We start from the raw sequence: 16,776 nt of genomic DNA on the forward strand, positions 1-16,776 counted from the left end.
GAGCGGGACGATAGGATTGTGTCCTCAAGTGTGTGTCCTTGTTGAATGCAGGTGTCCATGGAAACCGCACAGGAAGTGATGAATCAGTCAGCTGTGAGACCAAACGACAAGAAGTCTAAACTGGTGAGAGTAATAAGAACTAGATATCCAAAAAGCGTTTTGCTAATGTTCCACGTAAGTTATGAACAAAATATTTATTTATTTTAAAGATCAGGGAGATCGAGGCCTGATTAAGTGTTTGAGGGAGTTTTGATAACTTAAATGACTCATTGTACATGCCTATTATAAGAAGAATAAAAGTATGCTGTTTCTCTATTATACACGTTTAATTTTTCTCCAGCCGTCTCCTGTTGAGGACAAACCCCGAGGTAAAGCTGTAGAAGTGCCTCTTCCCATCAGCCCTGAGGAATGGGCTCAGTTTGAGTGTCCCGAGGAGCTTCGACAGGCCTTTGGTTCTGACGACGGCCCTTACAGCATCAACGGCTCGGCCCTCAGCGCGCAGGTCAGCGCATCTTCACTACCTCACATCATATGACAGATAATAAACTGATAATCCACCAGAGGGCGACGCCATCTCACATCTCACACACAAGGACCCTATCAGACACTCGGAGCAATGCAGCGCCAGGCGCGACACGAGTGTGTTTTGCTAGTTTCAGCCCGACGCAATTATCATTTTCACGCCCTGCACCACGTTTATTAAAGGGGTCATATAATGCCATTTTTGTACAAGCTAATATGATTCTTTAGGGTCTAAATTAAAAGTTTGTAATATACTTTAATTAAAAATTCTCATCTCAAGAAAAAACTCATTTTACCTGGTCAAAAACAGCTCTGTTTTCAGCACGCCGTTTGAGTGCATGTGTCTTTAAATGATAATGAGCTTTGCTCACCCCGCCCCTCTGTTCTGTGCGTGCGTACACCGTTAGAAATAATAATGCAATAACCATAACGCGTTGTTCATTATAAACGTGGGATTATGAATTATATTGAGAACGTCATACATAGAAAACATGCTGTAATGTACCCTGAGTGTAAACCTTAGACATTCATTTTGAAGCGTGCAGCAAGGTTTGCAAATTTGCAAAGATGAATATAAATATTAATATAAAGGTTAATAAAACATTACACGCACTTCTTTCGGAGGTTCAGCAGAAACACGTTGGTACCGATCCGTTTTTTCTCGTTTGTAAAGCTGTCTGGTGTGAAATGATTCGCGTAAACATGAAAGCATCGTGGGGAATCCCCGTGAGGGAATCCCCGCGTCAATCCTTTGGGCATATCCCTTCAAAAACAAACTCAGCCACTGCCTCTTCAACGGTTCGGATTTAGGAACATCAAAATGACTGCTGTGTTCCTTATTACACCGAAGAACAGAACACCACAATCGCAGACGCCATTCTGCTCATAGACAGTACTCCAGTGAGGGTATCAACAATGACGTGCGGACTATGATGATTGACAGCTCGCTCACGAGCGAGGGCGGGTCTGTGTTGAAACGCTGCTGTCAATCACCAATCGTGGGAGGGGCGTCGATTTTGTGATGTCATAAAATCGAACGGCTTGATTTCAGAGAGGGTCAAACATATAAGGAGATTTAAAAAAAAAAACACTGGATGGATTTTTATCATTTTATGATGGTTGTGTACAGGCACTGCCAACACACATTTCAGTACAATCAACTTGTAAAAGTGCATGTACCATTATATGACCCCTTTAAATAGCAAATGCATTTGCACCCATTCTGTGGCCCATGGGTTGCTTGTCTGAGAACGAGTGTATGTTCAGGCGCATTGTTGGACCGTTGCTATTGCGTAGTATTTTTTTTGTTATTTAAAGAGCGCATTAGTAATATGAGCCTGTTGGCGGGTCCACAACGTGCGTACACTCTGCTTATTACACACACACACTCTGCTTATTACACACACACTCTGCTTATTACACACACACACTCTGCTTATTACACACACACACTCTGCTTATTACACACACACTCTGCTTATAACACACACACTCTGCTTATTACACACACAGGGCCGCACAGCAGTACACAAACATGCCAAACGTAACCTCACACACACACACATAGCTTTGACCTCGCGCACGAGCAGATCCGTTTCCTCTCTGGAGAGTCGTTCAGTCTTTCCACTATCAGATTCCGTCATGTAAATAGCAAATCCGCCATGGCACGAGCGCAACTGGCATTTAAAGGGAATGGGAGAAGAGACTCTGATTGGTTTAACGCACGTTACGCCCAAAACACACCCATTACTCATTAAGAGAATAGAGACGACACTTTTAGACCAGCGCCGGGAGAGCCGACCTTTTTTCCCGTCGTTAAATTTGCAAAAGTGGATTCAGACACGACCTAAGTGAACTTGCGCTTTAGACCATGAGCTTAGATTGTTAATATAGGGCCCCATGTGACACATGATCAAAGCTGCGATAGAGCGGGAACGTTTCTGATCAATCACACAAGTATGTGGAGGAAATGGAAGTATTGATCTTTAGAGTGATATCTGTGACTTAAAGCATCTTCCTCATTGATCTGGACGAGAATTATCTCACTGAACAAAAACACCACAAGAGACTATTAGAAAACTGTCATGGGTTTATATGTAAAGTTATAAACACCATCCATCGGGTCGTCTTCATTGGCCAGCCCTACTATTTGAAAAGATCCGTAAGATTCATTGCATTGTGATGTTGTTTTGTTATTTTGTAAAATAAATTTCCTCTGCTCACCAAGGCTGCATTTATTTGATCAAAAAATACAGTAAAAAAAAAAAAAAATTGTCTTGTTTCCAGTCCAAATATAAAAAAATTCTTAACTCAAGATGCATTTACTAAAGTAGTAAAATGGCATAAGATATTATGTCTTGTTTTCTGGGGAAATAAATAAAAATTGAGTTCGTTTTTGCTAAAAACAAGCAGATAATTTTGCTTTTTTTAAGCAACAACTCACTTAATTTTGATTAATTCCCCCGGAAAAAAATACATAATATCTTATGCCATTTTACTCATCTAGTAAATGCTTCTTGATTTAAGAATCTTTAGATATTTGGACTGGAAACAAGACAAAACTACTGAGTAAGAAAGGCATTTTTGCAGTGTAGTGCCACATGATCCTTCAGAAATCACTCTAATATGCTGATTTGCTGCTCAAGAAACATTTATGATTATTATCAGTGTTGAAAACAGTTCATATGTGAACTAGAATTGCATGTGTTCATCATGGTAGTGTTTAATCGTGTCGTTTCAGAGCCAAACTCTGTTTTATTTGGATCTGTTGGTGAGAGAGCTGGAATCAGTCTCGTTGACCCCGTTGACCTTTGCCCCTCTCCACTTGGCAGAGGTCATCGCTCATGACCTGATGAAGAGCAGGAGTCAGTCTGACCTCTACCGACTCAGGTATCGCCCCGAACACAGTCACATGACATTAGATTCACAGCAGGATATGACATCACTTCATCTCACCTCTCAGGATCATCAGGAACTGTCGGGATCTGGGGTTTGAGTCTCCGTACGGCGAACAGCTCCTCAGCTTCACACGCGTTCCTGAGGACGAACAGATGTGGTGTGATTCTTCAGTCTCTAATCCGGTTTGGTCATTATCAGCTGCTTCGTGGTGTCTAACGCAACTTTACTTGATTTCAGGAGCCAGAGGGCCGTCGTGACTCAGAGAGACGTCGTGTCGGACCAGGTCAGTTTCTTCTGATGTGACTTTTATTGAGATGGAACAAACTATGACAGCATATTACAGCAATATTATAAATTAAAGTAGTTAGATCTCTTTTCAATAATAATAATAAAAATACTAATAATAAAAGAAAAACAACAAAACACACACACAAAAAGCACAGTTCAATTCAGTTAGCTATACATTAAGAATTGAGTTGGAAATAGTCATGCATACAAGAGAAGCAGATCGTGATATAACAGGGGTAATTTAAGAAAAACAGTAAATGATTACACTGCAAAAATGCTTTTCTTACTTAGTATTTTTGTCTTGTTTCCAGTCCAAATATCTAAAAATTCTTAAATCAAGATGCATTTACTAGATAAGTGAAATGACATAATTTACTTGTTTTCCAGGGGAATTAATCAAAATTAAGTGAGATTTTGCTTTAAAAAAGCAAAATTATCTGCCAATGGGGTCAGAAAAATTATTTTAATTCAAACAGAAAACAGATTATTTTTCTCACCCCATTTTGCCAGATAATTTTGCTTTTTTTAAGCAAAAACTCACTTCATTTTTATTTATTTCCACAGAAAACAAGACATAATATCTTATGGCATTTTACTCATCTAGTAAATGCATCTTGATTTAAGAAATGTTGGATATTTGGACTGGAAACAAGACAACAGTAAGTAAGAAAAGCATTTTTTGCAGTGTAAATGATTAATGGTTTAGTAGCAAGACGATGTGAGTGAAAATAAGTTGGGACTCAAGCTATTTTGTGATGTTTTCTGATGTGTTTAATGTCACACTGACACACTGAATCCTGTCAGATGCTGTTCGCTGAAGAGGATCCGAGTACAAGGACAGTAACCGGACACTGGCTGGCGAAGGCCGATGTGTGTATCAGTATGAACCTGTTTGAGCCGGCTAAAGTCCTGCTGAATCACACACACCTGACAGCCGAGGTGAGCGTGGACAAACACACATGATGCATGATGGAACTCAGCAATGACTGAAAATGTATTCATTTATTTATTAAAACATCTGCCAATAATCAGTGTGAGCTCAGATTTAAACAGATTTTTGGATGGGAAAAAATAAGACCTTTTGTGTAATGATAGGCAAGTTATCCCTGGAGAAATCATATTTTTGTATTTCTGATTTAAGACCAATTAATGAACTCATAACACTCTGAAATAACACATATTGCACTAGATTTAATGTAAAATCATTATTTAAATTAAGTGAACTACCGTTCAAAAGTCACCAATGCTGCATTTATTTGGTCAAAAATACAGTAAAAACAGTGAAATATTATAATAATGTAAATCATCTGTTTTCTATGTGAATATATAGTAAAGTGTAATTTATTCCTGTGATCAAAGCTGAATTTTCAGCATCATTACTCCAGTCTTCAGTGTCACATGATCCTTCAGAAATCACTCTAATATGATGATTTGATGATCAAGAAACAGTTATGATTAATATTAGAGTTGAAAACAGTTCATGTTTTTGTGGAAACTGTGATACATTTTATTTTTCAGGATTCTTTGATGAATAGAAAGTTCAAAAGAACAGCATTTATTTAAAACAGAATCTTTTGTAACATTATAAATGTCTTTACTGTCACTTTTGATCAATTTAATGCGTCCTTGTCATTATTATTTTTTTCATACTGACTGCACATGTTTGAATGGGTGTGTTTAAAGTCATTAAATGCATTTTAGCATAGAAAGTGTCATTTTCATGGTCCCTACAATCAGTCAATCACCAATATAATTTATCTTACGAGAAAAGAAAATGAATGCCTCTCAAATGTATTTTGTTGTAAAGATATTAATTGTAGATATTTTTCCTGCAGTGTGTAATTCACAGTGTAATTTCAGTCAATCATCTGCTACCTTAACAAGTCCCAGACATGTGCTGCTTCACACACTGCAAAAATGCTTTTCTTACTTTGTGTTTCTGTCTTGTTAATCAAAATTAAGTGAATTGGTGCTTAAAACAAGCAAAATGATCTGCCAATGGGGTCAGAAAAATAATCTTAATTCAAACAGACACAATAATATTTTTCTGACCCCATTGGCAGATCATTTTGCTTGTTTTAAGCACAAATTCACTTCATTTTTATTTATTTCCCCAGAAAACCAGACATAATATTTTATGGCATTTTACTACTTTAGTGAATGCATCTTGAATATCTCGATTATGTTTTATTGATATATTTGGACTGGAAACAAGACAAAAACACTAAGTAAGAAAAGCATATATTACAGTGTGTTCTGTAAAGCTCTTCTTTAAAGATCTTGAAGAGGTCTTTGTGGAACTTTAAATGATGCACACCTCAATATTTCTATACGTGTGCTTCAGAAACTTGGCGATCAGACGTCATTGGCCGAGAGTTTACACCTGCTGGCTGTTCTGGCCAATCAGGAGCAGAGATACAGCGAGGCCGTGGTCCTGTGTGAGCGAGCGCAGGAGATCGGAGGAGACGAGGAGTTCTTCTACCGGCTCGTTCAGACGCTGATGAGCGCTGTGGTGGGACGAGGAGGACAGGACACGCATCAGCAGGTGCACAATGATTGACAGACAATCAGCCAATTAAATTTAACATTTAATTTAATATTATTGATCTGCCTGCATTGACACCATTATATGAGAACTGAACTGAGCTGGACGATGACATCACGGTTTTCTCCAGAGCGGCTATATATATATATATATAAATAAATTAAATTAATAACTTTTTTACAACAGAAGTGACCCATCACTGAATTACTTAAGCTGGACTGACGCTGTTTTCTTCTAGAAACAAACATTGTTGCATTATTTTCCTGTTATCTCTGTAAAGCTGCTTTGAAACACTCTGTGTTGTAGAAAGCGCTGTATAAATAAAGCTGACTTGACTTGACAGCCGCTCATCGGAGGGCAGGAATGGAGAACTTTTTGCTAAACTTTGCAAAACACAGTTCTCTACATTATACACATCATTAAAGGGGTGGTTGATTATGATTTGACTTTTCTAGCTTTAGTTAGTGTGTAATGTTGCTGTTTGAGCATAAACAACATCTGCAAAGTTACAACGCTCAAAGTTCAGAGCAAAGGGAGAGATTTGCTTTTACAGAAATCGCTGTTTAAGGACTACAACAAACGGCTGGTAGAGACTACACCACATTCCTCCCGGGTTAGTGACATCACCAACCCTAGAATTTACATAAACCCCGCCCCCAGAACACGATTTATAGATTATCAAGACAGAATATGCTAATCAATGACTAGAAGATAACTACACATCAGCTTCATAAATTCATCAACTAACCGTTCAGAAATGTCCTGTTGCTTCTACATGTTGTCTCTTCTTCTTGAGTCTCTCCATCATTGTCTGACTCCGGTTTGAACATAAAAGGCTAAAAGTTTTTGAAATGTTCAGTGCATGTGTGTGTGAGGTAAAAGAACACGAGCTCTTGAAGCTCCGCCCCCTGCGCCGGGAGCAGCAGCTCATTTGCATTTAAAGGAACAGACACAAAAACGGTGTGTTTTCGCTCACCCTCAAAAAGTGACAATTTTAACATGCTATATAAAAATATCTGTGGGGTATTTAGAGCTAAAACTTCACACACACACTCACACGTTTGGGAAACACTGCCATTTAAATGCCACATTCATTTACTGATGACCGACAGCCAATGATCATGTGTGAAAACACATACATAAACTGATCACTTGCAAATCAAAACTTAAAGATTTTAAATATTTTTTTGTTTATAGTGAAAATATATATGCATATATTTACATATATGTATGTATATATATATATATATATATATATATATATATATATATATATTAGGGCTGGGGGAATTAACGCGTTAATCTTTGCGATTAATTTGAGATGTTTAACGCGTTAAAAAAAAAAAACGCAATTAACGCAGCACTTTTTTTTTGCCTCGTTTTAATGATTTCCTGTTGCGGCTGCTATTGAAAAAGCCGAAAATATGCCGTCCCGCCTCTCCATGTTCGGCGATCAGGTTTCATGAGCGGGTCTTTTCCGCTCCGTGTGTGCGCCTTGATCTCCGCTCCGTTATCGATTCCCAGCCCTAATATATATATATATATATATACACATTTATACACACACACACACACACACACACACAAAGGGCTTTATAAATAAAGTTGACTTTCTGACTTGCTTATATGCATATTCAATATATATATATATATATATGCATTGCATACATACAAGATACAATATAGATTGTTCCGCAGCAGCTTCACAATAGTAACAAATTCAAATTCTGCTGTAAAGCAATTCTAACAAGCCAAAAGTGTCATAATTCAGTCAGTCAGTTTAGTATTGATTCAGTTCCATATCCATAACTGTGTAAAATTCATCAGTTGTGCAAACATACTGTATATACAGTGTATCTGTGCACATATATGTATGTGTGACAAACTCCTGTTACTCCACTGCACTGAACAAGCTAAACACACACGATAGCAGTGTTTTACATGTTTCACATCTGTGTGTAGTTTGGTGTGTATGTGGCTGATCATTTGATGTTTGTGTAGAGTTACTACGCAAAAACACAATTTTTGGAAGAGTTAAAATAGCTTTGAATGAAGAGTTTGCTTTTGCAAGAGATGTCTGATGTTTTGCATGTTGTGTGTGTGTGTTTTGTGGTTTTGTGTGTAGAGTTTCACGAAATGGAGCCATAGTTTCAGAAATTGTGTAAAAGCTGTAGCAGTAATTGACACCAAACTGATGTCTGCATCAAACTCTTATGAACTCTTATGAACTCTAATGAACTCTTATGAACTCTAACTCTAATGAACTCTTATGAACTCTAATGAACTCTCATGAACTCTAATGAACTCTTATGAACTCTAATGAACTCTAATGAACTCTTATGAACTCTAATGAACTCTTATGAACTCTAATGAACTCTAATGAACTCTTATAAACTCTAATGAACTCTTATGAACTCTAATGAACTCTTATGAACTCTAATGAACTCTTATAAACTCTAGTGAACTCTAATGAACTCTTATAAACTCTAATGAACTTATGAACTAATGAACTCTAATGAACTCTTATGAACTCTAATGAAGTCTAATGAACTCTTATGAACTCTAATGAACTCTTATAAACTCTTATAAACTCTAATGAACTCTAATGAACTCTAATGAACTCTTATGAACTCTAATGAACTCTTATGAACTCTAATGAACTCTTATGAACTCTAATGAACTCTTATAAACTCTAATGAACTTATGAACTAATGAACTCTAATGAACTCTTATGAACTCTAATGAATTCGTATGAACTCTAATGAACTCTAATGAACTCTTATGAACTCTAATGAACTCTTATAAACTCTAATGAACTCTTATGAACTCTAATGAACTCTTATGAAATCTAATGAACTCTTATGAACTCTTATGAACTCTAATGAACTCTTATGAACTCTAATGAACTCTTATGAACTCTAATGAACTCTAATGAACTCTTATGAACTCTAATAAACTCTTATGAACTCTAATGAACTCTTATGAACTCTAATGAACTCTTATGAACTCTAATGAATTCTTATGTTTCCATATTATAATATATTACAGATGCTTTAGTTCTTAGGCTCAATACGTCAAATTAAATGAAAAGTGCATTTGTTGAAAATTTCTATACTATGCATTTCTAAACTAGGAGAGTAATGTTGTAGATCATGCTGTGTGTTCTGCAGGTGTGTGAGATCACAGAACAGGCGTGCGGAACCATCAGAGCGGTTCTAGAGCAGAGACAGAACCGAGCTTCGGTCCTTCGCTTCTTCATCGCGTCGCTGGAGACCAGGTGCACTTACTCACATGATGATCAACATCTGATGATCTGAGCTGAGTTACAGCGACACTCATTCCTCTGTGTGTGTGTGTGTGTGTGTGTGTGTGTGTGTGTGTGTGTGTGTGTGTGTGTGTGTGTGTGTGTGTGAAGGGGGGCTGTTTTACGCCGGCGTTTGCTTCGTCCTGCGTCTCCGCTGTTCTGTCTGAGTGATGCGGACCTGCAGATGTTGACCTCAGTGTGTGACACACTCACACACACTTCCTCTGAACTCCTGCAGCTGAGATACAGGACACACTCCGCTGAGGCCATGCTAGAACACGCCGACACGCTGAGGTGTAACACGTACACACTCACACTCACACTCACACTCACACACACATACAGACACACGCACACACGCACACACACACACACACACACACACACACACACACACACACACACACACACACACACACACACACACACACACACACTCAAGTTTGGGGTCAAAATTGAATATTTTACGATTAAAGTGACAGTAAACCAATTTATAATGTTACAAAATATTTTTATTTTACACTGTAATAATATTGCACAAATTTTACTCTTTTTTTTAATCAAATAAATGTGGCCTTGGTGAGCAAAATATACATTCAAAATCTTACCGATCCCAAACTTTTGAACAGTAGTGTATGTATGTACAGTAATGTTATTATTATTATTTTTTTGGATTAGATTTGACTTGGAAATATTCATGACCTTTTCATATATTCATAAACATCTCCTTTGATCTTTCTCCACTTCAGTAATCCTGCATTGTGACAAATGCATTTTTAAACCAACAGAAAGTTCATGTTCTCTCATTTAAGTCCAGGTCTCTCTATTAATAAAAGGTCTTCTGACCAGAATTAAATGCACATTGTTGTTTGTCTGTAGATTTGAATCGGATGTTTGATTTTGTGTTTTCATCCAGAATGCTGGCTGTTGATGCGTCGAGTGAAGAAGAGAAACAGCGCCACCTTCTGCACGCCTTCGGCATTATGAAGAAAGCCGTGTTTCTTCAGGAGGAAGTCGTCGCTGAAGCCCTGAACGTTCTTCCTCCTCACGAGGTACGAGATGTTTGACGATCATCAGAAGCACGACACATTAATCACATTTGTTTGTCGATAACCCGTTTCTTTCGAGGGGAACAAACGCGATTAGCACACGGGGAAATGTGATTGGGTTCTGCGTTCGTTAAGCTCTCTGGAACAGCTCACCGGCTCATCTAATTCATTTTGCCTCACGCTGCATTATGGATTTTCATTTTCTCAAACGGATTATCTTATTACAAAGCTCTCTAGGTGCTCGTATTTGTGAAAAGAGGGCGATGAACACATTGACCAAATGAGGAAATCTGAATTGCTAAAGTAATTAGACTCTTGTGCCTTTTGATTTAAAGGAATAGTTCAAAATCCTGCCGTCATTTATTCACCTTCCAAACACTTTTAAACAGGAGATATTTTGAAGAATCTCCAAGCTGCTCTTGGTCCATATGAGGAAAGCCAAAATAAAAGTTTGGTTTAACTTGAAGAAATTGTGACCGAAATATAGCACTATTGTACTGTAGAATTTACCTCTCAAAGTTATAATATTAATAATAATAAAATCATTGAATTTTAAGGAATAATCACACATTATTTTAACAGTAAACCTCAGTATTTTGTTTGCAAATAAACTTATTACATTTTAAAAGATTAAATAAGTTGTCAGTGTTTTATGTCTTTATTTTATTACTTCGTTTTTGATAATAAATTTGTATTAAATTATAAATCAAGAAAAATTAAAACACAGCAGAATTTCTGTAAAAATAAAACATTTCATAGGGCCCTGTTATTGTAAAAATAATAATAATAATAATAATAAATTATTAAGTTGTTAAAGTTTTATGAATTCAATTGATTAGAGATGCTTTTTTATTATTAACTACATTTTATTAAATGCATTAAAATGATTATCAGAACAACTAAAGGGAAAATCACTGAATTTTGGAAAAATAAAATGGAATTTTAGAAAAAATAACATGTTAAACTTGTTAAACTTCAAGTAAATTGTTGTTACATTGTATACGTTTGATGATTTCTATTATTTATTGATCAATTGATTACTTGCATTTAATGTAAGATTGAATTGCAGTCCAGAAAAAAGAAGAAAAAAAAAGGAATCTAGAAAAATTTAAAAGGAAAAGAAAAAATCAAAGGAATTTTGGGGGAAATGAAGCATATTTTCAAAGGGCCCTGAAACACCTTAAAGCAGATTTCATCTAGATTTCCTTTTGTGTTCAACAGAAGAACGAACATCAGGTTCGACGACACGAGGGCGAGTAATGATGACAGAATTACTGTTTTGTCCCTTTAAATCACAAATGCAAACTGAACCGCTGCTTGTTTGCAGGCATGCATTCTGGATCCGTCTGTGGGATCCTTCTATAAACCAGAACACATGTTGTTTGCACCTGATTTAACACCTGCGCTGGCTTTAATACCAGCGTCTGACGAGGTTTATTCCCCTGTTAGATTGAGTCTCTCCTACAGCAGATGGTGCTGCCGTCCCGAACACAGTCAATCCCGCACACACGTCTCTGTCCACGCACATATATTACACTGAGAACGTCTGGCTTTCCCATAAAGAGGAAAGAGAAATATATGAACGGCCCTTCGAGAAATATGTATCAGTGATGCATGAGACAAAACCTGCCATCGGTTTTGAGAATAGAAAATAATCTCCATTTTGATGATCACTAGAATAAAACAAAATGATGTTTTATTAACAAAGTTCGGGAGGAGCACGTTCAAATAATCAATCAATCAATCAATCAATCAATCAACTCATCAAACAATTACCATGTCTACCCTATCAGCATGAGAGGAAGCATATATATATATATATATTCACTCTGTCAACTCACCTAACTTCCTTGACAGTTTTCAGCATCCCTCCACCACCCCGACTCCTCACTCTTGGCTTGTTCTTCACAGCCAGGAATACGGGGGGAGTACTCTGGGTTCGGGCCAAATACCGAGCCCGGAGCCCTCTCCTCGGACAGCACGCCAAATACGCATTTATTCTATCTGACTTATTTGTAAGTGTGAACTCGTGAACCATTGCACTTTAATTTTATCACTGTAAAAAAACCCTGTCAAATTTCATCTGGAAGATCTTCAACATTGTTCAAGTGAAATATAGAAAGATCTATATAAGAATTGATTCTATCACAGCAGAACTGAATACTAGCTTGACTAATATAAAGTTCAAACTTTAAAGACAAGTAAACAGTCAATAATAAACCAAAAATTAAGCACAAATTAATACAAGAGAACAAAGATACAAATTAAATCAAGTACTTTACAGTGCTTGTGAAAACTGTATTACTGAGACCTATTAAAGCTACAGAAGTTATTCAGTGAATCATTCTCACTTTTTCTTTTGTTCTTTAGTTGTTTGATTAACTTTATTAGCATAGGAAACAGAAGGTAAATGAGGCTACTGTCACTTTAAAACTGAATGCACTGACCCACGACACATCTGAGATTTTCTTAAAGTCCCCCTGTGTCAATCATTTTATCCCTTAGAACTCATCTTTGATCACCAAAATGACATAATTAAGCATTTTTCATGTCTTAAAATATCTTGACTGTAACTCGACACCCTTGCCTCATTTAGTATGCGCGGTTCTATGAATATGCAAATGAGCCCCGCCTCCACTCACTCCCTCAGCTCAGAGATCCACTGGTTGACGATCACACGTTGATCTGATTGGTTACAAGGTAGTTTGTGACGTCAGAAACACCAGCGATTTCAAAGCGTGTTTTTGAGACTGTCTTTGGTTCACTGCAGTTTTAAGGAGGAAATACTCAGCAATGCTGTCGACTTATGAACTTACACATGGTGTGTCTTAAAGCATATTAAAAACACCACATAGACACATAAACAACATTAAACGCTTGATTTTCACCACAGGGCGACTTTAAGATTGAAGAAGTAAATGAACAAAAGTGTTTTTGGTCACGTAACTCATTTGTGTACCGGTCGTTCCTGTAAGACCGGGTCACTTCCTGTTTTCATCCTCCATTTCCTCCGTCTCTGACCCTGATGAATAATTCATAACGCGTTCAGCGTTCGCTCTTCTAACCCAGATTTACAGCGGGATTGCTCTGGCAAAAGTGTTTGTGGGAAACAAATCAGACGCACGTTTACTGAGTTTGGTGTCCATGCTTGTGCACGCTCACAGATTAAGATCGCAAACAAATTACTTCAGTTGCACAAGACGTTTCAAGTAGTGTAATCGTGTTCTGTATTTGAATGATTCATCAAGTACGTAAATGTTTGCTTGCTTTTGTAATGTTCATCAAATTATAATAAGGCAATGATTATCAATATATATATAATATGATGATCAATATGAAATCAATGATCTGGATTTAAATAAGTAAGAAAAACACAAAACACGAGCCCACTGCCATCCTCCGCGGCCTGAGGGAACGCCACACAATGCTGGCCACACTGACACAGATCAGAATGAAGCTGTGATGTTCTCGTGTGTGTGTGTGTGTGTGTGTGTGTGTGTGTGTGTGTGTGTGTGTGTCTCCTGCAGTCCGGTTGGCGTAACCTCCCTGCGGTGCGTGTGTGTGTGTGTCTGAGACTGGCTCTGGCTGATCTCGCCCTGTTCATGCTGGACCTCCAGTGTGCCGAGGAGAACAGGAAGTCCATCAGCCGGGACAGGAAGTGCTCAGTGGAGAGAGCAGTGGAGGACTTCATCAGCGCTGATCTCACTGAACATGAGAGGGTGAGTGTGTGTGTGTGTGTGCGAGAGTGTGTGTGTGTGTGTGTGTGTGTGTGTGTGTGTGTGTGTGTGTGTGTGTGTGTGTGTGTGTGTGTGTGTGTGTGAGAGTGTGTGAGAGTGTGTGTGTGTGTGTGTGTGTGTGTGTGTGTGAGAGAGGGTGAGAGGGTGTGTGTGTGTGTGTGTGTGTGTGTGTGTGTGTGTGTGTGTGTGTGTGTGTGTGTGTGTGTGTGTGTGTGTGTGTGTGTGTGTGAGAGAGAGAGGGTGAGTGTCAGGGTTATAGACTTCTTTCTGGCCACTAGAGGCCACTATTGCGTCTATTGCTGGTTTTCAGGCTCTGTCATGATGTCATATTGTTGTCACCTGTGCCTTGTTCCCTGTCTGTGTATTAGCTTTACCAGGGTAGATGGAGTAATGTGATTTTACCACAGGACGTCTGTAATGGGACTACGGATGGAAATTAGCCTTTGGCTATAATCCGGCATTTTTACATGCATGTACTCCATGTTATGTTCATTAAAATGCACTGTCCCAATCAAATAAATAAATAAATAAATAAATAAATAAAAATAGTAATGGCCAGTTCGTACGGGATAGGAGATCTCAGTAACACTAGCAGAAGTGGGAGAGTAACTCGATTTACACACCGCCGTCACCCTCCTGATATCACGTGTGCAAACACATATAACCTATATTTACATACTGTATATAAAACAGTTATATCCGGTCGAGCGATGTGTTAATTAACTTCAGATTGGATTGTGTTGGTAATAGGCACTTACCTAACGCTAAAAGATGTTTCGTGCCTCTAACAAGTGCTGTCGATCTTCTCTCTGATCTGAATGCTGTGTGGAAAACTACTTTTAAACAGGAAATGATGGAATATTTAATTTAACTGGTCTATATTTACAGCGGGTCTATTCTCACGGGATTACTATCACCTGAGCTCATTTTTCCAGAAGGTAAAATTCTCCATAATCTTTTCTGACGAAAGCCCTATTCGCACGGGATGAGTATGACCTGGTGACCTCTAGTCATGTGTAATAATAGTGGAGGTCGTCTGTGATCTGAATCCCGTGCGAGTCGGCATCTCTGTGATTTGGTGAGTCGTATGTCATTTTTTCAACATTTTTGTTTCCGGTGTGTTTTTTATCCATCTTTCGTGAAGAATGAAGTGTTTTGATAGTGTTTTGTGTGCTGGGTCATATCGCTATACACCACACAACTATACAGTTGCAGTAAATCCCACGAGGTCCGCAGATAATACTAGTCCAGTGGGAATAGGGATGTTGTCCGTGATGATCACTGAGATGCACATTCGGACGGGACTGAAGTCACTGAGAAGCTCTGGTACTGTACTCCACCTCTCCATGGTAAACTCGTCCCGTCTTCACTCACTCTCCTCACGAGTGCTTCGCTCAGTGTTTCTCGTGCCATGATCACGTCGAGCTCATGCTCTTGCTCTGCTTGGTGACTGCTTTAAAATCTACTTTCTGTTCCTGAAATGGTTCCTTTGTTTTGTTTTCTTGACATTTGCTTTTTGAATATTTTGGATCTTCTTTCTTTGTGAACTTTTGAGATCTTCCAGCTGGAACTATTCGTCTTCTCTTGTGTTGACTCTCGAGAACATCTTTGTATCCCCTCTGGATTTACTTTGTGGACTTTTTGGATTTTCTTTGTGGAAGTTTTTGGAGTTGACTTATAGATTTTTCCTGTGAAAGTTTGTACTTGCCTTTCATCAAATTAAAGATCTGAAATCTTTTCCCCAGAACGGTCATCTGGTTTATCTGCATGTGGGTTTTCACACTTGTCCTGTGTGTGTGTGTGTGTGTGTGTGTCCTCAGGACTGGTCTGCTGTGGGACTCTCTCTGGCTCAGGACGCTCTGACGCTCCTCTCATCTGTCAGTTCGCTCTCGCTGGACTGTGTGGAGACCAGGGCTCGTTCGCTCGGCATGCTGGGAAGGTGTCTGAGAATACTAGCCCAGCAGAGAGACCCGCTGTACCCGTGCACACTGTGGGACGAGCCCGTCGTGGTACACACACACACACCGACTGCTTAAAATGCCCTTTAAATGTCATGGAAATTCCATGTTTTCTAGTTATGCACTACTCTACAATATTTTATTATATTGCATACACACACTCTCATATAATGCACATGATGAAAAGTGTTACTTATATTCAGCAAGGATGCTTTAAATTGATCGGAAATGACAGTATAAACACATTAAATCAAATAAATGCTGTTCTTTTGAAACTTTATATTCATCAAAGAATCCTGACAAATAAAATGCATCACAGTTTCCACAAAAATAGTATTTGATAATATTCATAAATGTTTCTTGATCATCAGATCCTCATATTAGAGTGATTTCTGAAGGATCATGTGACACTGAAGACTGGAGTAATGATGCTGAAAATTCAGCTTTGATCACAGGAATAAATTACACTTTACTA

The 16,776-nt window shown here is 38.2% G+C and overlaps 1 protein-coding gene across 2 annotated transcripts in view; it reads left to right on the forward strand.

Annotated features, from left to right (window-relative positions):
- cfap46 (cilia and flagella associated protein 46) overlaps window positions 1-16,776 on the forward strand; it is a 102,071-nt gene that overhangs the window by 60,989 nt on the left and 24,306 nt on the right. For both annotated transcript variants that reach the window (XM_079854813.1, XM_079854814.1), the window contains exons 30-41: window positions 52-123; window positions 341-502; window positions 3,263-3,411; window positions 3,485-3,577; window positions 3,658-3,703; window positions 4,513-4,647; window positions 6,053-6,253; window positions 9,424-9,530; window positions 9,669-9,851; window positions 10,474-10,609; window positions 14,134-14,325; window positions 16,164-16,352. In XM_079854813.1, the coding sequence (XP_079710939.1) occupies window positions 52-123; window positions 341-502; window positions 3,263-3,411; window positions 3,485-3,577; window positions 3,658-3,703; window positions 4,513-4,647; window positions 6,053-6,253; window positions 9,424-9,530; window positions 9,669-9,851; window positions 10,474-10,609; window positions 14,134-14,325; window positions 16,164-16,352 (1,665 nt within the window). The remainder of the gene's footprint in view (window positions 1-51; window positions 124-340; window positions 503-3,262; window positions 3,412-3,484; window positions 3,578-3,657; window positions 3,704-4,512; window positions 4,648-6,052; window positions 6,254-9,423; window positions 9,531-9,668; window positions 9,852-10,473; window positions 10,610-14,133; window positions 14,326-16,163; window positions 16,353-16,776) is intronic.

This window comes from Squalius cephalus (assembly GCF_949319135.1).
Source record: "Squalius cephalus genome assembly, chromosome: 21".
NCBI lineage: Eukaryota > Metazoa > Chordata > Actinopteri > Cypriniformes > Leuciscidae > Squalius > Squalius cephalus.